This window comes from Quercus robur, chromosome 3 (genome assembly GCF_932294415.1).
Source record: "Quercus robur chromosome 3, dhQueRobu3.1, whole genome shotgun sequence".
In the NCBI taxonomy this organism is placed as follows: domain Eukaryota; kingdom Viridiplantae; phylum Streptophyta; class Magnoliopsida; order Fagales; family Fagaceae; genus Quercus; species Quercus robur.
The window spans coordinates 7,775,590-7,798,622 of NC_065536.1; the positions used below are offsets into that span (position 1 = coordinate 7,775,590).

General features: G+C 36.6%; 1 protein-coding gene across 1 annotated transcript; it reads left to right on the forward strand.

Annotated features, from left to right (window-relative positions):
* Positions 1-4,894: 4,894 nt before the first annotated feature.
* LOC126719180 (pectinesterase-like) lies at positions 4,895-6,063 on the forward strand. The gene is made up of 2 exons (XM_050421761.1): positions 4,895-5,222; positions 5,372-6,063. Exons 1-2 carry the CDS (start codon positions 4,895-4,897, stop codon positions 6,061-6,063), a joined length of 1,020 nt encoding a protein of 339 aa, XP_050277718.1.
* The last annotated feature ends 16,970 nt before the right edge of the window (positions 6,064-23,033 follow it).

Genomic DNA, 23,033 nt, shown 5'->3' on the forward strand with positions numbered 1-23,033 from the left:
AATAAAAGCTAAAAAGAGTTTAGATTTCAAAGATATCAACTACCCTTAAAACTGAGAAAGGGTACGTAACATTTTTTATGGAGCAGTAAATTAATAATTATAAAAAAAATGTAAATTGAATTTTACATAGAATTATACAAATGATAAATATAATTTATGTTACAAAAGAAATTTTTTTACAACAATTTCTTAGATAACAACCACTTCATATGAGGTTTAAATTGGATAACCATTAACATGATACATCAAATATATAATAACACCCTCTATAAAAAAAGTAGCGTAAATTACATTTAAAAAAAAGTAGCGTAAAAAAGGTATCTTCCTTTCTACGCCTACCCCTAAACCCCATACAACCTCACTGTAAGCCTTCAAAAATAGAACCCCAAAAATCCCTGCTTTTTACGTCTTCACTAACACAAAACAAAAAATCCCTCCTCTGCTTTACCAACTTGAAAATCCCAGCCACCATACAACTAGCAAATCAAAAAGGAACGTAACCAAAAAAAAAAAAAAACCCCAAAACACGTGAAAAATCCCACCTTTTTCCCATTTTCATCAGCACAAAACAGCAGCCAAACCTCTCTACAAAATCCCAAAACAAAGCCAAAATCCCAGTAAGAAAGAACCCCAAGACAGAGATAACCCAATAGCACTTCCTTACCTTTTTGAAGACATTAAATGTTTTCTTATATCATCACGCGTGCGAAATGAGGCTTTTTCAATTATGACTCAATCTTTGGAATAAAAACTAGTGTATAATTGATGATATGCCTTCGGTCAGAGAAGCGTAATTCCTATAAAAAAAGAGTAAATTCCTATAAATAAATAACCAAACCAAGTAGCTTAATTCCCTTTAAAAAAAAAAACGTAAATTCCCAAAAAAAACCCAAAAAAGAGTTTGTGTTTAATTCTAGACCAAAACAAAATGAAAGAACTCTTACCAATATCCTTGTTCAAGTAGCCAGTTCAAGTACAAACCCTCTTATTTGAAATCTCAAAGTCAACCACGGTAACAAGCCATTGTCAAACACCCTTGAATCCCTAATCACATTCACCCACAAGTAAGTACTCCTGAAACTATGAATAATTGGCAGCCATGACAGGTAAGAACTCAAAGAAAGTCAATGATAAACAAAACAAAAGAAAAGAAAATAAAGAGGAACTTGCAAAAGATAGAACCTGAAAAGTTGTTGGAGCCTTTGACAGTAAATGTCTTCAATCTGAAGAAAAAGAAATGTGAATGTAGAGCTAAACTAAATGTCTTCAATTTGAAGAAGGATGAGAGATAGAAAGTGAGATAGAAACTGGCAAAGTGTACGTGTGTGAGTTTGTGGATCTTAAAGTGTATGAGTTTTAATTTACATATTTATCCCTATTAGTTATGATAAGGGTATTTTAGGCATAAAAAAAATGAGGAATCCAAGCAGGGGAAATCCTTTAAATAATAATATAGATACTTTTTCCAAAAAAGTATAGGATGAATTATGATATTCCCACTAAACTACATTAAATATTTTTTTTAGCAGAGCAAAATCAATTAATTAAACTACAAAATCAAGTATTTAACTAATTTAATGTTTATATGCACATAGTCATAATTCTCTGTTAAATTCAAAATATTTACAATAGAAAGCATTTCTCTTTTTTTTAATTTTTTTATTTTTTTGAGATAATCGATAGAATTTTATTAAAATGAAGTAAAGTCACGTATACAACTTGAAAACAGGAACCCAAGCAAGCTGAACTTGTTCCCCGATAATAGGACAAGAGAAAGTAATAAGAAAACTCCCCCCAAACTCCCCTGTTTCCCCTGCTTCTTGAAATGCATATTCAGGCTTATTGTATTTTTACAATGGTCACTTATGCAATTATGCTTCTTTGACCTATAGGCAGTTGAGGCTGTTAGTGCGATAGGGCAGGCAGGGTATGTAACCAGAGGGTCCTCGGGGGATGTGCTCCAAGGAACTACGCTAAGATGAATAAATGTATTAAAGGTAGGAACCAACGTTTAACTCCTATGAATAGGCTTGCAAGGGAGTGAAGTGACTCATGATATGAGAAATAAACGCTCTCAAATGGATAAGCGAAGCAAAGCAAGCCAGTAAAGACTTAGGAGCTTCACTCCTTAATCAAACTATTAGTAAACTAAGGAGCTCAATTGCTCTCAATCCCCCTGAGGGGGGACTTAGGGGGGTAACAGTCCATACTATGAGTTATGAGCTAGTAGTACACTATGAGTTATGAGCTAGCTATACTAGTCTAGCAATAGCTGTAATAGGAATAGCAATGATAGGAATAGCTACAGGACTCTAATACCTTACTACAGTTCTCTCTTAGCCTTTTCATCTATTGAGAATAGGGCTTCATGGAACTCTTTTTAAGGAGTACTACTACTACTATGAAGTTTCTTGTATTAACTACCCCTTTATAGTAAGGTAAACCTTACCCCCTCTCTTTAAGGAGTGAGGGCTGTTGCCACTCTGATCTCACCACCGGTTAGTCATATGGAGCCTTTGAAAAGCTTGTGTTAAGCAAACAGCCATGTCACAAGATTTTCGAGCAGAACCATATACCTAGTTTAATTGTATGGAGTTGACCGTCCTAAGCACCAAACACGCCCAAAGTTTGCAGCAAGGAAACAGGAAGGTTCCTCCTTCCCCTACCTATGAAAAGGGCTACATGAATCCTATAGCATCTTTGGATAACCATTGCCTTCTTGTCTTATAGCATTAATACCAGATACCACTAGGGAAGATGTACAAGCTATCCCTGGCACCATTCCTGCAATAGCAGGTGAGTGAGGCGCTGTAAGGTTCAATGGTCAATTACGCAATTATGCTTCTTCGACCTATAGGCAGTTGAAGCTGTATAAAAATTAATGTATTCTTAAGATTACCTATTCCCACTAAAATTTCAATAAATCCTCCCATTAAAACCAAACCCTATTGGTCCATGATAAATCAAAGCGCATCCACAAACCCAAAAACACTTTGAAGGAGTGGGGTATATAGGGTCAAAAAATAAAAATAAAAATAATAGGCCTTGGTACTAAATCTCTATGGATACGTTGATTTGGTTGGAAAATTTCATGTTTTTATTTAATTTTTGTTTTGGGCCTTGTTTTAAGGAGTTAAAAAAAAAAAAAAAAAAAAAAAAAAAAAAAAAAAAAAAAAAAAAACCTTTCTACCATTTTTAGTCTCAAGTAAATCTAAATCTTAAAAATGATAGAAATATTTCAAAATTATTTAAAATGTCCATCCTAATAATATTCTCAAAACCCTCAAATTAACATCATTGAAACCTTCAAAATTAACAAAATATTGTAAGTTGAAACCTAAAAAACACAAAAAAAATTCAAAAATCCCTAAAATAATCAAAATATCCTTCTAAATTGATAGAAATAAACAATGAGAGAATTTGTAGAGTCCAATAGTTTAGACTTCACAACAAGACAGTCTTGAAAGGAAAGGAGTAGGCAGATAATAATGGTAGGCGGGCTTATTGTTTTTGAAAAAGAAAAAACATTTTAATTTGTTTATAATTCTATATCCTACGAGCCTTTGAAAGTGTAAAACTAAAAAGTCCTCTCTTTTTCTTTCTTTCCTTCTTCAAAATACTCTACCATTTAGCCCTATAAATATTGTTTTCGATGGCTGCAATTTCAAAAGAAATCATAAAACTTTTTCTATAATTAAATTTATCTCAAATTGCTACAAAAGTTTTTGCGATACAATTGCATAAATTTATGCCATATGGCTCTCAACAAATCTCATAATGTAAGGCATACCGAGTTACTAACATATTTGCACACTAACATAGACAAACATATCTATTTCACATAATGAAGATAGAAATAAAACAATTAAATTTTGATAAATTCATGTTAAAAAGTTTTGCATTTTCATTTAAATCTCACTCATGACCCTTGTGCATTAATGTGTTAATCACTTAGTCTATCCATTTATCCATTCTGTTTTAAAAGACTTTATAAGACTGTAACTTTTCCAGGTATTAAAGAGAGATGTGAATTTAACCTAAAATTATTCTTAAGCATGTTGACAACTTGATATTTGCTGAAAATAATTGCAAATTTGCAACTATTGGATCCACTCAAGCAATGATATTTCTAGAAATTTTAATCAATTTTAAGTGAAGATGTGGCAATGTTCAATTTGGGTGCATTCATAAATGCATTTACATTATTTTTATTGGTTGATTTTTTAGAATCGGTAGACCGGGTCACTTACCTATGACCATTACATTCATTTTGTTTTGTATAATTGGTGAAGTGGTGCTAATCATTTATCACATTCAATTTATGGTTTTCAAGTAGCTTTTCGTAATGACAACTCTTATAAGTTATTTTTAGTGTATGACAATTGACAAAGTCAATGCTTAATAGTTGCATATTTCTCTAATATGATTTCTCATTTTCGTGCTAAATGTTGCACAACGTACACATACATGTGCACTAAAAATAAACCATCCCCGACAACACAATACCTCAAAGCACCCACAATTGTGTCCACCCATGGCTAAGAATTCACACTCTCCATTGCCAATATGAACCACAGCAAAACCAACTCAAACTGCTAGCACCATATAAACCACTAAGCTAAATTGCAAACCAAATGAAATAAGCCATCTACACCGAGGAATTGGTTAGTAGGTTATTTACAACAACTAATAAGTTGTACCATGGTTAAATTTAAATTATGGTACAACTATATATTAGGTTATAAATAGAGCACTTGCATTTCATACTTGCAATCAGTACTTGTTTGTTTGTTTAAGCTCTAGTTTGTGTTTTTGATTCCTAGTTTTAGCTCCCCCCTCTTTGTATCCAAAAAAAAAAGAGAGAAAAGGTTCTAGCTTATTTTCTTCTGACTCAATGGCAATACATATTGTTCGTCTACCTCTCTTTTTAACTCTATTGATCATTTCATGTGTCAATGTTCAATCTTACAAGCCCAATGTCACAGTTGCCATTGATGGCAGTGGCAACTTCAACACCATTAACGAAGCCATATCAAAGATTCCAATAGGCCGTAACAGTCCATATGTTATTTTAATCAAACAAGGGACATATAATGAAGCGGTTTACATAGCTCAAAACATGTCTAACTTAGTTTTAATTGGAGAAGGCATGGAGAAGACTATTGTTCAATTTAACAAAACTGCAAAACAAGGTTATGGAACTTCAGGATCAGCTACAGTAGGTAAGGTTTTATTCTCATATTAGTCGTAATTTTTTTTTTTATTTAACTTTGCATGTAATGTTGTAAATATCTATTAACACATGTTGTTGTTGTTGTTTATTTATTTTTTTAACACATACTGATTATTTCATTTATATTTCTTCATTTAGATATTAGCGCCAATGATGTGTTTGTTAAAGGTATTAGATTTGTGAACAATGCTGGACCTGATGGTGGCCAAGCTGTGGCTTTGAGAGTAGCCGGTGACCGAATTGCAATTTACCAATGCTCCATACAAGGATACCAAGATACGTTACTGACAGCATATGGTATTCATTTCTTCCGAGAATGTGAAGTTTATGGCACAGTAGATTTCATATTTGGGAATTCACGAGTTGTCTTACAGAATTGTGACATTTACGTGAGGAAGCGTACGGAAGGCACTGTGAATATGATCACAGCTCAAGGTCGAGGACAAGTGGAAGATACAGGAATAGTATTACACAATTGTTCCATTAAGGCTGACAAAGATCTTCAACCTTACCCACAAATCAAAACATTTCTAGGCAGGCCGTGGTATAGTTATTCACAAACCATTGTCATGGAATGTTTTCTAGACAAATTGGTTGACCCTGAAGGATGGCTTCCGAACAATGACAAGAAAAGCTTATCCACTTTGCATCACGTGGAGTATGCTAATTGGGGCCCAGGAGCCAATACAACAGGAAGAGTTAAATGGCCCGGGTATCATATTGCCAAAAATTCTGAAGAGATTAAACATTTTACTGTTGAAAATTTTATTAATGGTACCCAATGGCTGCCAAGTGTGGGAGTTCCTTTTGTTGGTGGTTTTATAAATTAAATATTGTATGCATTGAAAAGGAAAATATCAATTAAAGAAATTATATATATATATATATATATATGTATATATATATATATATATATATTTTTATATACACACATATATATAAAGAATTTAGTCCTTCCTGACTCGTTGGAACACTTTGACTCCATGCAGATTTTATTTCATTATTTTTCAATCCTTGACTTCTATTGTTTTTATCCTGATGGATATATTACTTTGTGAACTAACCAAATGTCATCTATTGCATGGAGAGTTGACTAAAAAATATATGAATAAATATTAATTTTTTTTAAAAAATAAACTAAAATTTTTTATAAGGTTAGTGGGAAATAATAAACACCTAAACAAGCACTAACAAAAAATTGTTTAGTAATTTTTTAAGTAGAAAGCATTCATATATATATATATATATATAAAAAGTCAAAATTGAGAGAAAATCCAATGAAATCCAAGATTGAAGTCTAATTTTGTGTCTTTTGTCGAATCAATTTCTTAATTTTTGTGCAAGTACTTATCGTGCATTGCAACAATTGAGAATTTTGTTATTTTCATATTAAATGTGACACCACTTTCAATACAAAATACTTCTTTAAAAAAAAAGAAGGATTCTATAGTATATTGAGCTTTTAGTTTTAATTTTTTAAATTTATTTTCATTGAATAAATATGAAAACAATTTTTTGAAGGAAATTGTAGTACCGAATGTTGTTGCAATAATGTATTGCTTCAAATGATTCTTTGGCAATAAGATATTGTTTCAACAGTTTCGTTGCAATAAATACGAAGTACAATTAATTGAGAAAACCTATTGCAATAAAATTTTTCATTGCAAAAAGTTATAGTTTTAAAGTTTTTTATTGCAATAAGTTATTATTGCAAAGGGATTCATGGTAATAACATGTTTCTAAAATTATATTGGTGGAAAATAGGGTTTTACCTATTGCAACAACATATTTAAGGCAATAAAGGAGTTTGCATATTGCAAAAATATATTTTAATGTGATATCAATAATTATTAGTTACGGTTAGTAATTGTTTTTCTTTATTGGGAGGAATGTGTGTCTGTGATTTAATCCAGTAGATAATTGGTTATTCCATGAGTGACCATATGTTGCATATTGTGGTATGAGCTCATTAGTCTCATCAATTTTCTAAGTCCAGTGAGAGGGGAAGTTATTGTGTACTCCCTTTCACATGAAGAGTGGGTCCCACACATAGGTCCACGCTAATGTAAGGTTATAAATAGAGCATTTACTCTTTGTACTTGTAATCCTTCTTTGTATCCAAACACAAGAAAAAAAAAGTTCTAGTTTATTTTCTTCTAACTACCTTTTTATTTTATGGAAATACATATTTTTGTCCTAGCTTTCATTTTAACTCTATTCTTTTCATGTGTCAAAGTTCACTCTTATAAGCCCAATGTTAAAATTGTCATTTGAAAGCTTGGATTTGTGCTAAAACACAAGAGCTTATTCAGACCTCCAATTAAAATTTCGGCTAGATTGCTTTTACTCTGCCTTAAACTAAGTGCAGAATAAGAGTATATAAGCGCAATAAACCGATAGTACTACCCTAAGCTATATTCATCCATCATCAACAATAAAATGAAAGCTTAAAGAGTAGAGAAGAGATATGCAAACACAAGATAACACCAAGACGTGTTATTGAAAAAGAAATCGAGGAACTTAGTGAAAAACCTCTCCGTGATCCTCCAAATCGAAATCGATCCACTAGAGAATAAAGTTGGAGTACACGAATAACAAAAGACCCTCCAAATCTAGTCTACCCCATGTACTAGAGCCCTCCAAGCTCCTACTGCCAACAGACTTCTCAGAATCTTATCTTCTCTAGCTTTCCGAATCCCACAATTCAGTCCAATTACATCTGCTAATGAATGACTCATTCCAATGCTCTCCAGTAGCACCAAAATCTCACTTAACACTCAGAATGGGTGTGGTAAGTATTTTGGCTGGCAACCTCTCAAAGATCTAGAGATGGAGAGGTAAGAGTTTGAGAAAAACTACAAGGAAATGTGTAAATGATTGTGGGTATAATAATTTCTAACTCTCAAGTGTATTTGCTAGGGTTTTCTCTCTAAAAAGCACTCCCTACAATTCGTGGATAATGAGGGTATATATAGTGTGGGTAAAGACTTGGTAAAGCAAACACAGCTTTTTTCCAAACAGAAACTTTTGCGGGTCCTTCGCGAGTTGGCTCTTCTCGCGAGATAGTCACGAAAATGACAGCCTAACACAACTCTTCATCTTCCAGTCATGTGCTCCAAACGTGGTTTTTTCGTGGGTTGCTTCTCATGAGCTAGTCGCGAAATCCACTGATTCAATTTTTGAAGCTTGATTCTTCACCGATCTCTCACACTTATCCCTTACACATAAACTCACATACATATAGGGAAAATGATTGAAGAAATTACAATCAAATTTGGCATGAAATTAAAACCAACACAATATAGTTGGAAATCACAACTTTACACCATTGATGGCATGCAGTGACAACTTCAGCACAACGAAGCCGTATGGCCCGTATCAAAGATTTCAATAGGTTGTCACAATCCATATGTTATTTTAATCAAACGAGGGATATATATTGAAGTGGTCTACATTGGTAAAAATAAGTCCAATTTAGTTTTAATTGGAGAAGGCATGGAGAAGACTATAGTTCAATTTAACAAAAGTGCGAAACAATGTTATGAAATTTCAAAATCGGCTTCAGTAGGTAAGGTTCTATTCTCATATAAGTCTTCAAATTTTTGTTTTTGTTTTTTTTTTTTTTTTAATTTTTAATTTTTATAATTTTTTTATTTGATTTAATTATCTGTGCATGCAACGTTGTAAATATCAATTGAATAAATTTTTTTTTTCATTTATTGACATGTTGTAAATATCAATTAAGTAATTTATTCATACACGAAAACATATTGCAATAATTTATTGTTTCAAAAATTTTCATCTATATATATATAAAACTGAAGTTTTTGAAACTCCCACAATTTTCCACATCAGCAATACTTATATAAATAATAATAAATCTTTTTTTTTTATTTCCACCAAATACAAATTACAAACCCGATCCTAAACGCAGAAATCAGCCACAAACAAAAAGCCACACCCACAGTCCAAAATTCATCAAACAACTAACCAACCATTACAAATCCGTATCAAATCCAAAGACCCAATCTCTACCAAATCTCCCTCTTCTCCCTTCACCTAAAGTGCACACTGTTAGCCACACCTATTTGTCTCTCTTTTGCTCGGAACTTCCACACCCAAAACTCCCAATTAGAAATCAATGTGTAGGTGGCTATCGCTGCTCAAGTCGAAGTCGTTGAGAGGCTTGCTATGGGTTAGTGAGAGACATAGATATGTGGGTTTTCATTGGGTTTGAGGGTGTGGATCGAAGGTTGGGTTGTATTGTGGTGGTTGTCTACTTTGGCAGTTGAGTTGTATGCGTTTGTTGCGATGTGGATTAAGTTTTCCCCTTCTTTTTTGGGTTATGGCCGTACTGGATATTAGCTGATGGTGGTTGGGATGAGATTGGTGTATTTGGAGATTGGAGCAAATTTGGTTGGGTTTTTAGATTTGGGTTTTTGGTTGGCTATCATAACTTTTTTTTTTTCTTTTTTTTTCCCTTATGGATCTAGAATTTTGGGTGGTTGTCAGTGGTGGGTTATGTGCGTAGTTGTGTAATTGTGCTTGCATTTGGTGGGTTTTGAGAACAATGGAATTTTTATTTTTATTTTACTAAAAAAAAAAACACTAAAAAATGATTTCTAAAACATTTCCAATTATGCAACTAAATACCGTAAAATGAAAACATTTTACTAAAAATATTTTACATGTAAAATATTATACATTATAAAATATTTTATTTAGAACAACAAACAGCGTAAACATAATGGAAAACTTTCATTAGTTATATATTTTTGTTCTTTTACCATTTTTGCAAATAGTTGATATTGTTCAATTTTCCTTTAATCAAACATGATTCCAGTTTTTGAGTATGTTATGAGTAGAAAGCCAGCCTATTCATTTTAAAGTGAGTTTTTAAGCAAAGTAAATATATATTATTTTTCTCAAATTATTTCATGCATTGCACGGGTTAGCAACTATGTACAATCAAAATGGAAAAGACAAATAGTTGTTAATATCTACTTACACAATAGTTTTCCCGTGCATTGCATGGGTTAGCGACTAGTTACAATAAATATGAAAAATAAATTTCGACGGAAATAGTAATACCAAATTTTGTTGTAATAAGCTAATATTTCAAATATTCTTTGGCAATAACATATTGTTTCAACATTTTCGCTACAATAAATACAAAACATTATTGGTTGAAAAAACATATTGCAAAGACATTTTTTGTTGAAAAATTATTGTTTTAAAGTTTTTCATTGTAATAAGTTATTACTATAAGGGATTAATGGTAATAACACGTTTTTTTGAAAGGACTTTGTTAACAGGTGCCGGCCAGCACCTGTTAATGAACCAGCTGTGGTTCATTTATGATTTATCACAAATCCCACTTCCATAGGAAATTGGCAAAGTTTTATTTTTCAGCTGTGTTTTATCACAAAATAATTTGACTTTTTCCATTTAAACTGGCACACATTTAATACATATTTAGTTTTTTCCACATCCCTAAAAAAACGTGAATAATTTATTTTAAATTTTATCATATTAACGGGTGTTGTACAGTACCCTTTAACAACACTCTTTTTGAAATTATGCCTGGAATGTGTGGGAAATATGGTTTTACTTATTGCAACAACATATTTTCAAACAATAAAGGAGTTTTGCATTTTGGGAAAGCATATATTAATGTGATATCAATAATTATTAGTTACAGTTAATAATCGATTCTCTTTACTGGGAAGAGAATGTGTTTTATCTGTATAGATTAAGAAGATGCGGAAGTTAGTTATCATTTTAACAAATTGTCAAAAAAAGAAAAGAGAATAGAACTGTAATTCAACAAAATTAAAAAACAAAAAACTACAGGAGAAAAACTCCCCAAACTTCCCACTAGATTAAAAAATAAAAAAACTTCCCACTCCGCTTACACAACCAATTACAAATTCCTCACAAAACCTTCTCTTTTTCCTTTGTTTCTCTCCGTCCACTTTCCCACTTAAAGCCAGTTATTCTCCATCCTTACCCTCCCAAATTTGGAATGGTGACTATTTATATAGATAATATGAGATACACAGCCCAAAAAATTCTCCAAACTTCCCACAAGATAATAATAATAATAATAATAATAATAATAATAATAATAATAATAATAATAATAATAATAATAACTTTGCACTCCACGTACACAGCTAAAACCAGCCTCGCACAACCAATTGGAATGATGACTATTTATATAGATAACTATGAGATACACCACCCTAAAAAACTCTCCAAACTTCCCACTAGATAAATAAAAAAAAAAACTTTCCACTCCACGTACACAGCCAAAACCACCATCACACAACCAATAGCAACTTCCTCACAAAATCTTCTCCTTTTTCTGAGAAATTATTAGGTCCACTAAGAGAACTGTTGACGTGGTTCTTTCTAACCTTCCAACCAATAAAATGCTATTATTTATGCAAATGTGACATCATCTAGTAATTTTTATTTTTTATTCATTTTGCTAATTAGGAAGCTCACTCACATATTTGCATAGATGACATTGTTTCATTGGTTGGGAGGACTATGTTAGCAATTCACCTAGTGAACTTAATAATTTCTACCTTTTTCTTTGTTCCTCTCCCCCCACTTTCCTACTTAAAGCTAGTTACTCTCCATACTTATCCTCCCAAATTTGGAATGGTGACTATTTATATCGATTACGACTGAGATACACTGCCCCAAAAATCAACACCATTGAAACATAATCCTTATGATTATAAAATTTTGATATGTATAAATCCAAAAGTCATAATTTGTGCCCAAGAACCAAATTCAATTACTGCAACTCTACGCTAAGGGAATAGTGCATTAAAGCGTTCAAAGCACCCTTTCTTAGTGCACTATTATTATTTATTCACCCTTTCTTGAAGGATCATTCTAGTCAATTATATTCATTGTATAGCTTGGGTTTCCCATTTTACCTAAAATAAATAAATAAATAAATAAAAAATAAAATAAACTTCGGTTTTCCATTTAATTTGGAGAGAATTATGTTGCATCCAGACTTAGATTACGCCTAGATGTTAATTTTTGCATGTTGGAAGTTTGAACTACTCTGACGGATTTATATGGATTGTTTAATCTGTTGAATTTTGACATTTCAAATCATTTTGAATTATTCAGTAGATTTAAAAGTCTTATAAGTTAAAACATATGTCAATATATAACAAACTAAAGTATAGCATAGATGATTTATGAATAAGAAACTAGGGAAAGAAAATTATGATAAAGTTTATAGAAAATATTTTTGTACCTCAAATCTTGTCACAACTTGACATGTATGACTATAAATGGTGGTAAAAAGGTGGAGGGTCACAAACTGACAAAAATAAACTTGGGTAAGAAAAATATGATAAAATTTATAGACAATATTTTTGTACCATAAATCTTACCACAACCTTGACATGTACAACTATAAATAGTGGTAGAAAAGTGGAAGGTCATAAACTAATTAAGAAAAATACGATAAAGTCTACGGAGAATATTTTTGAACCACAAATCTTGCCAGAACTAGGGCTATCCACGGGTCAGTCCGGGTCGAGTTTGTGCCCAACCCGGAACCGACCCGCTGGAATCGGGTGGGGAAAAAATGCACCCGCCGGAGTAATCGAGTCGGGCGGTTTAGACCATCAACGGGTGGCGGGCGGGTCGATCGGAGTCATAGATCTGAGAAGACGGGGAGAAAATGGTCAAAAAAACACAAATCCGGTGAAGAAACCCAGATTCTGGCAATAGATTTCCAGATTCCGGCGATATTTCCCTTAGATCTGGAGGAGATTTCGCTAGATCCGGCGAAAATCTCACTAGATTTGATGAGATTTCGCTAGATCCAGTCAAAATCTCACCGAATCTAAGGGAGATATTGCCGGAATCTGGGTTTCTTCGCCAAATTCTGGAAATTTTGGCCGGAATCTATAAGTCTTTCGGTCGGTTCGGGTTTTTCGGGTTTTAGGGGAGGAAAACCGAAACCGACCCGTCGGAATCAGTTTCCGGTGGTGAAGACTCGCTGCCAACTCGCTAGAGCAGTCGGGTTGGCCAGATTAGGGTCGGGTCCGGTCGGTTCTTCAGGTGGGTTAGGTTACCGGATCAATCTGGACAGCCCTAGCCAGAACCATGACGTATAACTATAAATGCCGGTAAAAAGGTGGTGGGTCATAAAGTGATGATTTACCGATTATAATCTTACATGTCATTACTTGTAACAAATATTATGGCAAAGTACGTTGTCACAGTAGAACTAAAAATAAAATCATGAAGAGATAATTGTAAGGAAACTTTTTTCATTTTATATTGTTATGCGCAATATCAGGTTTCAAATAAATTATTTGGTTTATCCTAAAGAAGATTTTTGTAATTTTGCAAAATTTAAGATGACTTTAATCCAAATCCATGATTAATGGTATGGCTCCACATCCAAAAATTATCTTTAAAGATAAGAATAGAATAATTAACGTGATTATAAATAATAACTAGCATATTTTTTCTTTTCTTCCTGTTTGGTGTCATAATTTTTGATTCATCAAAATTTGAGGTTTACACGTTTAATATTGCACATTTATAAATTGCTAATACATTTACGAATTGCTAGCTTCAAAAAATGAACAAATCCACACACAAATATATGATTTCAATGTTATTTTGATGTTTATTTTTTATAACTAGCCTCATGACATTCCTAATTATATTAACAGTTTGCAAATGTGCAGTATTGAATGTGTAAACCTAAAATTTTGATAAATAAAAAATTATGAAACTAAACAAACAAAAAAAATAGCATGTGTGGTAAGACTAGTATATTTTAATTAAGTAGATATTTGCATTCGACATGGGTCATTGGTCTCGTCAATTTTCTAAGCGATTGGGAGACCTTTTAGTAAGCTTATACCAGTGTGCGAAATAATTTTATAGCTCTCTAATCCACATCTACTTAATTTTCCCTCTTGTTGGTCTTCCTCTTCATGCTAGGGTTTGGTTCATAAAATACAAAGAAACAGTAAGCTTTAGCCAAAAAAAAAAAAGAAAAAAGAAAAGAAAAAAAGAAGAAATGAAAAAGAAAGAAAGAAAGAGTAAGCTTAGATCTTGGCCCAGCTAGGAATTCTTGATGGATTTGCATTGGACTTCATGGGCTTGGGTTAGCGAATTTTGTGGGGTATACCAATGGATTTTGGGCTTGGGCTGGATGCATGCTTAATCTTTATGGGTTCTGTCTCTTTTTGAGATTAGTATTTTGATAGGCCCATAGTTTTGCAAAAATTGTTCTCCGTAAGGTATAAGAATTATGACTGCAAGCCCTTTTTCCCACTTTCAGTGTTCTATTTTATAGTTTATTCTTCACAAATCACAACTTGCTATATATTTATTTGATTTTTTTTAATATAAAATAACCAAAGTTTATAATGAAAAAAAAAAAAAAAATCAATCACATGACATACCAAGATTGATGGAGCATGCTAAGAGCCTTGTAGCTGAATTAAAATCTCTCTATTATACACAAAGTGCTTGAGGGTTTAGGGGAAAATGATTCGAACTGTTGTATTAGTAGCATATTGTAATTATTTTTCAAAAAAAGATTGATAGAGTATAAAATGAAACACAAAATGAAGGATATGAAATTTATATTTCAAGAATTATAATGTGAAACATAAAAAGAAACTTACCACAAAAATTAGAAAGTCCAAAATAAACATGCATGTGCTGTTCTCCCATTTTAATCTTAGAATATTTATTAATCAGAAGATATGAATGGAGACTTCACAACTACATTGACAAACAAAATATATGGGACAAAGGGAAAAAGACGAAGTAGCACTGATTTTTTGAAGACCAAAATTTTTTAGCAACCTTTCCTGGTCCATTTTTCATGAAATAAAATTAAATGAATCTTATAGCCCAACCACTTTTAAGCTATGTTTCTGGAAACATGCATGATACAAGGACTCAGTCAAGTCAAGCTCGAAGAATATTGAAATCAATGACAATAAAATTTTAGCTGTTAATAGTTCAAAAATAAATTCTTCATGTTGGACCATGGCCATTACCCGCTGCCTAAAATATAGATATTAGGTCCAATTAATAGCCACAATCGTGCTTTTCCACCGAAAGATTAATAAAAACATGTACACTTAATTTAAGTGTACGTAGTTTTTGAACACAAGAACACAAGGGAAGTATAAAATAAAAACACAAAAACATGAGGGTTATATGATTTAACCTAACGGCCTACGTCCATGTAAGAAAGTCTAAATGACTACGTCTTTAATATATTAGAGTATAGTACAAATCTTGTATTATAATGAACCATATCATGGGTATATATAGCAGACTAAACCCTAAACTAATAAACTTCTAGTACAAGTAAGAGATTTGACTTGCACATAGTAAAATTTGGCTTGGGTCTATGCTAATGGGCTAATATATCTCTAACACCCCTTCTCAAACTCAAGATGGAAGCTTGATGAAACCTTGAGATTTGATAAGGTTGAGAAGATTGCTTGAATGAAGTTTGGCTCTGTAATGTTGGTTTAAGGAAGGAAATGGTCTTGTAGTGTTGATGTGACTTCTAATAGTGGCATGATTATACCGAAGAGTTTTGACGGCAGCAGTGAGGAGCCAAAGAAGATGAACGCAATGAAGAAACACCGAGGAAGACAAAAATTGCTCTTAAACACACCATAAAGACAGAAAACCATGGCCACGGAAAGGTGGCTCTGATACCATGTTAAATATTAACTAGGATATATTCCATGTTGCATATGCTTGTATAGATGTGGAAAAGGAAAGTATAAAATAGAAACACAAGAACACGAGGGTTATGTGGCTTAACCTAATGGCCTACGTTCACAGAGAAAAGCTTAAATGGATATATCTTTAATATATTAGAGTGTAATACAAATCTTGTGTTACAATGAACCATAACATGGTGTAGACACCCTTTTTCGTTCCCCAATTATAATGTATGCCTTTTGCGCATGTGTCCCCCCAATGATGAACTAATTAAATGACATGCATAACTCTCTAATCTCTCTCATTTGACACTTTAGTATTTTATTTTTCAGCTTCTCTATTTATTTATTCACAGTTTTTACTATCAATCTTTATTTTAATTGCATTTGAAGCTACAATTTTTAATCCATGTACACTTGTCTTTTTTTTTTCCTTTCTTCATTTTTCCACAAAATCCTCAATTTTTGAAAGTTATAACCAAAAAAATCAAGTTTCGTCCCTCAAACTTCTGTTGTTAATTTAACTTAAAAATAATTGCATTTTAATTCGAATACTAGCAAACCCAGCTTTAGTGCTCCCAAAAGAAAAGGACAAAATAAAACTGAATGGTGAGACGTGCGTTTTGGGTACAGTGGACAGACGCCTCCCACATGAAGCAAGTCCGGCGTGTCCTGAGCTGCAGGATTTTTTTGTCTTGGTTGTCATTCCACTGTTCCAGCCGGGCAGTAGGGTGCAAACAAAAACGCACAGACTGATAACGGGTGGATTTTAAAAAATTTTGAAAAGAGGGAGTGGAGACCATATAAGGAGAGGAAAAAATTTTGAAAGAAAAAGAAAAAAGGGGGAAAAAACGGAGAGATTTTTTTTGTTTTCCATTGGATTCAAGAACAAAGGGGCGGATCTATTTCTCAGCTCCAAAAAAATCATTTTCAGGACACCTTTTTTTTGCATTCTAATTTTCAGAAAAGCTTTCAAAAAACACAAAAGAAAAACATTGAGAGATTGAAATTTCTTGGGAGTAAACCCAGTCCTGAGGGGGGACAAATCTCACACTGTACACAGGTATTTCAGCACTTGTCCGTCAACCATTGCCGGTGGAGTATCGCATGGTGGGAGGGCCATCCATCAGAGAGCGCCGTTGTCGTCGCCGTTCGTCTCAACGGAGTCACCATCAAACCCGTCCAAGGGAGCTAGGTATGTTTTCAACCTTCCCACTCTTTATTCTTGTGTGATTCAGTGGTTTGAAGTCATTGCTTTGCTGGGTATTTGCTGGGCGTTTTGCTGGGTATTTGTTTTTCTTTTCAGTCTGAATGTTAAGGCTTGGCTGTCTTGTGAACAATGAATAAAACTTGTCTGTAATAAAAGAAAGCTTTGTTTTGATAACCGGTTAAGTAATGAAAGAAAGGTAAAAGAGAATAGTTGGGGTTAAATCATGCATGTGACTTCTTAAAAGTTGGGTCTATGCATTGAAAACTTGTGAGAAGACATAACTTTCTTTCTTTTTCTTTTCCCACCGTAGCTAGCCTCTACATGTTGGTTAGACTCATATTGTTTCCAACTACTCTCATGATTTTGGTTTCCACAAACAAAATGAAAAAATATACTTTGTTTTGTTACTTCAAATCAGAGGCAAGTCCTTAATTTCGGTTTCCACAAGCAAAAAATAAAAATTTACTTTATTATTATTACTCTTATTATCATTATTATTATTTTTACTTCAAATCAAAAACAAGTTTATGTCTTCGATTTTCACAAACAGAAATAAGAATATGCTTTATTTTTTTTTACCAAGTCCATGTTTTCGGTTTCCAAAAATAGAAATAAAAATATACTTCATTTCCTACTCCAACTCAAAACCAAGTCACAAACTAATCTGATTAAGCCCACTCTTCTCTCAAAATAAAGTAATCCCACTGGTTCCCTTAAAATGAAATCTTCTCATGTTGCTCAGAGCATGACTTGGAAGAGCTTAAGCTTACACATATTTTATATATATATATATATATATATATATAGTAGTTGTTAATTTCTTTGTCATTATTTTGTTTCGTTATTAACTTGTTGCTTATTTTTATCATCGTTATTTTGTCTTATGATTTAGCTTTAGGCCACTGATGAGGATAAAATTGGGCAGACAAAGGCGACGGTACAGACTTGACAAAGGAGACGGTACAGACTTGACAAAGGCGACAGTACAGACTTGACAAAGGCGACGGTACAAACTTGACAAGGGTGATGAGATGTTTTTGCCGTCAGCATTACTTCAAGGCTGACGGGGACTTGAAGCAAGAGAACTCCACATAAAGCTGAACATCCTGAAGTTGACGGGATAAACATAGACTGACGGGATAACATAAACTGACGGCGTCAGTCTATGGAATGTTTGCTCTGCACGGTTACGTGTATAAGTATATAACTTGCTCCCCACGTTTCACGAAACCTAAGGACTCTTATATGGAAAGAATCCCGTAAAATACGCCCAAGAAGACTCCTATAAGGAAAAGACTTCTACTCCAAGGAAAAGAGGGGCAGCCCTCGCTACTATAAAAACCCAAGCACCCTCACAAACCGAGGTACGCATAATTTACCCTTTCTAGCACTCTAGAGCAGTGAGAATAATCCTAACTTGACCTTCGGAGGGTGTTTGGCCGGTACCACACCGGTACTCCCCGCTAGGTTATTCCTTTTCGTTGTGCAGGTGCCATTTGCAATCGTACGAGGAACGTGTGACTCACTGGTGGTATTATTTCCGGCATCATCAGTTGGCGCCGTCTGTGGGAAATCGTTTTAGCACATTTTCGCTTCCTAGACAGAAGAGTTACATGGTACTCACTCGCTCAATGGCGACCACCAACGACGTTCAAGAAGAAGAAGCCCCTACAACCGCCCTTGAAAGACAGGTGAGGACACTCGCCGCCGCCATGGAGCGCCTCACCAAACAAAACCACGACCTAGAAGAGCAACTGAGACAAAAAAATGCAGCTCCCAACAACCATGGAGCAAATCAAGAAGGAACCAGCGCCGACAGAAGAAACCAGGAAGGACCCCAGGCCAGCAACGCCCCGAGCAAACCAGAGCGACAAAACACAAGCATCCCCTCCCTCGCAGAAACCACTCCGCCGCTTGTTATCGCAGAGATGCAAGCCATGAAGGAACAAATGGAGGTTATGATGAATGCTCTCAAGGGACGGGTATCAAGCGACCTTGACGACCTTGTCAACCGAACTGACTCGCCGTTCACTGCCACCGTCAACGCATACCCTTTACCAAGTAAGTTCTGCATGCCACAGATAGACAGTTATGACGGAGTCAAGGACCTACTGGACCACCTGGAGACCTTCAAGACCCTAATGCACCTTCAAGGAGTTGCAGACGCCATCATGTGTAGGGCCTTCCCTACAACGCTGAAGGGCGCAGCAAGAATTTGGTTCAGCCGACTGACGCCAAACTCCATCAGCACCTTCAAAGAGCTCAGCGCTCAGTTTACCGCCCACTTCATTGAAGGCCATCGATACAAGAAGTCTACGGCTTGCTTGATGAGTATGAAGCAGCGAGAAGATGAAACTTTAAGAGCCTACATCTCCCGCTTCAACAAAGAGGCACTCTCGATCGACGAAGCCGACGATAAAATACTTGTTACGGCGTTCACGAATGGCTTGAAGAAGGGTAAGTTTTTGTTTTCCCTATACAAAAACGACCCAAAAACCATGTCGGAAGTACTTTATCGCGCCACAAAGTATATGAATGCTGAAGATGCGCTGTTAGCTCGAGAAGAGAGGCCTAGGAAAAGAGAAAGGCAGGAAGACAATCGGCAGGACCAAGGCCGAAAGAAGGCAAGAACAGGAGACTGAAGGGACGAAAGGCGCCCTAAGCCCTTAGGGGGAAGGTTCACGAGCTTCACTCCGCTAACCGCCCCGATAGATCAAGTCCTTATGCAAATTAAGGACGAAGAGGCTCTGACGTTCCCGGGAAAACTGAAAAGCGACCCCAACAAACATTCCCGGGATAAGTATTGCCGATTCCACCGCGACCACGGCCACGACATAGCTGATTACTATGACCTCAAGCAGCAGATTGAAGCCTTCATCAGATAAGGAAAGCTGCAGAGATTCGTTAGCAAGGAGAAAACAGATCCCCCCGAACAAGACCAACGTCCCCGACGGGACAATGAGCGTCCGAGGCCCCCGATCGGAGATATAAGGATGATCGTAGGAGGAACGGCTGCCACCGGGTCATCCAAGAAGGCCCGCAAGACCTACCTTCGGATGGTACAAAATGTTCAGCTGACGGGAGTCGTACCAAAGATAGCGCGGAGAGAGGGTCCCATAATCGGATTCTCAGAAGAAGACGCGCGACGCCTTCACCACCCACATGACGATGCACTCGTCGTCAGCTTGCGTGTAGGAGATTACAATATGCACCGGGTGCTGATCGACAATGGCAGTTCAGCAGATATCTTGTACTACACAGCATTCCAGCAGATGAGGATCGACAAGGAACGACTAATCCCAACAAATGCCCCACTCGTTGGCTTCGGCGGGAGCCGAGTATTCCCACTGGGCGCGGTCACATTATCCGTAATTGTAGGTGATTACTCTCAGCAAATAGCCAGGGACGTGACATTCTTGGTGGTTGACTGCTCGTCAGCCTACAACGCTATCCTCGGGAGACCCACGCTCAACTCATGGAAGGCGGTAACCTCCACTTACCACCTGATGTTAAAGTTCCCAACTGACTACGGAGTAGGGGAGCTGCGCGGGAGTCAGATGGCCGCACGCGAATGTTACATAGCCATGATGGAAATGGAGGATCAGTTTCAGGCTTTAAGCATAGAAGAGTACCGGACGATAACGGAGCCGGTTGAGAAATTAGAAGAGATACCCCTTGACAGTTCCGATCCAGGCCGGACGACCAGAATTGGAACGCTTGCTAACCCCACGGTCCATCAGGAGCTCATAACCTTCCTCAGATGCAACCAAGACGTATTCGCATGGGGCCATGAGGATATGCCGGGAATAGACCCTCCAGTCATGGTGCACAGGTTGAACGTGTCGCCCGCCTTTCCACCTATCAGATAAAAGAAGAGAGTGTTTGCCCCTGAGCGAGACCGAGCCATAGCAGAGGAAGTCAGGAAGTTACGAGAAGCAAGCTTCATTAGGGAAGTATACTATCCCGACTGGTTAGCAAATGTAGTAATGGTCAAAAAAGCAAGCGGAAAATGGCGGATGTGTATGGACTTCACCGACCTTAATAAGGCCTGTCCCAAGGATAGCTACCCCCTCCCCAGGGTTGATGTCCTAGTAGACTCTACAGCCCGACACCAGTTGCTGAGCTTCATGGGCGCTTTCTCGGGGTACAACCAAATCCGAATGCACGAAGCGGACCAGGAGAAAACGTCGTTCGTAACCAGCCAAGGCCTCTTCTGTTACAAGGTCATGCCCTTCGGCCTAAAAAACGCAGGCGCAACGTACCAAAGGCTCATGAACAAAATGTTCGCGCAACAGATTGGGAGGAATGTCCAGGTCTACGTAGACGACATGCTAGTCAAAAGCCGAAGGGAGGAAGATCATCTAGGAGATCTCAAAGAAACGTTCGACACACTTCGCTCCTACAACATGAAGCTCAATCCGGGGAAATGCGCCTTTGGAGTGACGGCAGGAAAATTCTTGGGATTCATGGTATCTCAAAGGGGAATCGAGGCGAACCCGGACAAGATCCGGGCCATTATGGATATGGCACCACCAAGAAATGTGAAGGAGGTGCAAAGCCTCAATGGAAAGATAGCGGCGCTGAATAGGTTCGTGTTAAGGGCGACAGACAAATGCTTGCCCTTCTTCCGAACATTAAAGAAATCCTTCGAGTGGACTGACGAATGCCAGCAAGCCTTCGAAGAATTAAAGGCTTACCTCTCCTCCCCACCATTGCTAAGCCCGTCGCAGCCGGGAGAAGAACTTTTCCTCTATCTAGCCGTTTCCCCCGCAGCCGTTAGCGCGGCCCTGGTCAGAGAAGAAGAGAAAGTGCAAAAACCCGTGTACTACGCAAGCCGAGCGCTTCACGGTGCCGAAGAAAGATACCCGCCCATGGAGAAACTTGCCTTCGCATTAGTTACGGCAGCCCGTAAACTCAAACCATACTTCTAAGCTCATACTGTAAACGTCCTGACTGACAAGCCCTTATGACGGGCAATGAGCAGCCCCGAGGCTGCGGGACGATTGGCGCTATGGGCTATAGAGCTGAGCGAATTTGACATTCAGTATCGCCCGCGGACCGCCATCAAGGGACAGATCGTCGCCGACTTTATAGCTGAGTTCACTCATGACGAAGACAAGGGGGCAGCAGAGTCCCCTCAATGGAGCATATATACAGACGGATCGTCCAACAGGCAAGCCGCAGGGGCCGGCATTGTGCTACTATCGCCCGAAGGAGACACCATCGAATGTATGGTCCGTCTCGACTTCCCTGCCACCAACAATGAATCGGAGTATGAGGCTCTAATAGCGGGACTTGACCTCGCCAAAGCAGCAGGAGCCGCGAGGGTAGTCATCCACTGCGATTCACAGGTCATCACTAACCAAATAAACAGAGACTACGATTGCAAGGGCGAAAAGATGAAAAGGTACCTTGATGAAGTAAGGACGAGGGTGGGTGACCTAGAAGCCAAAGTCGTCCAGATTCCCAGAGAAGAAAACGAGAGGGTCGACCGTCTCGCGAAGGCCGCTTCAGCTGAACAAATGGTCATCCTTGGTAATGTACTCTCTTTCGTACAACTTTCCCTGCTAATAGATCTTAGCAACATGCAGGAAGTATGCTCCGATAGTAGCTGGACAGCACCGTTAGTTTCGTACCTAAAAAACGAGGTCTTACTAGACGAGAAGGAAGCCGCAAGGAAACTTAAAGTCCAGGCGGCGGGGTTTGTCCTGATAAAAGACGTCCTGTATAAAAGAGGTTTCTCTCGACCATATCTGAGATGTTTGGGTACGGAAGAGGCAGACTACGTCATGAGAGAAGTACATGAAGGAATCTGCGGAAACCACTCAGGGTCTAG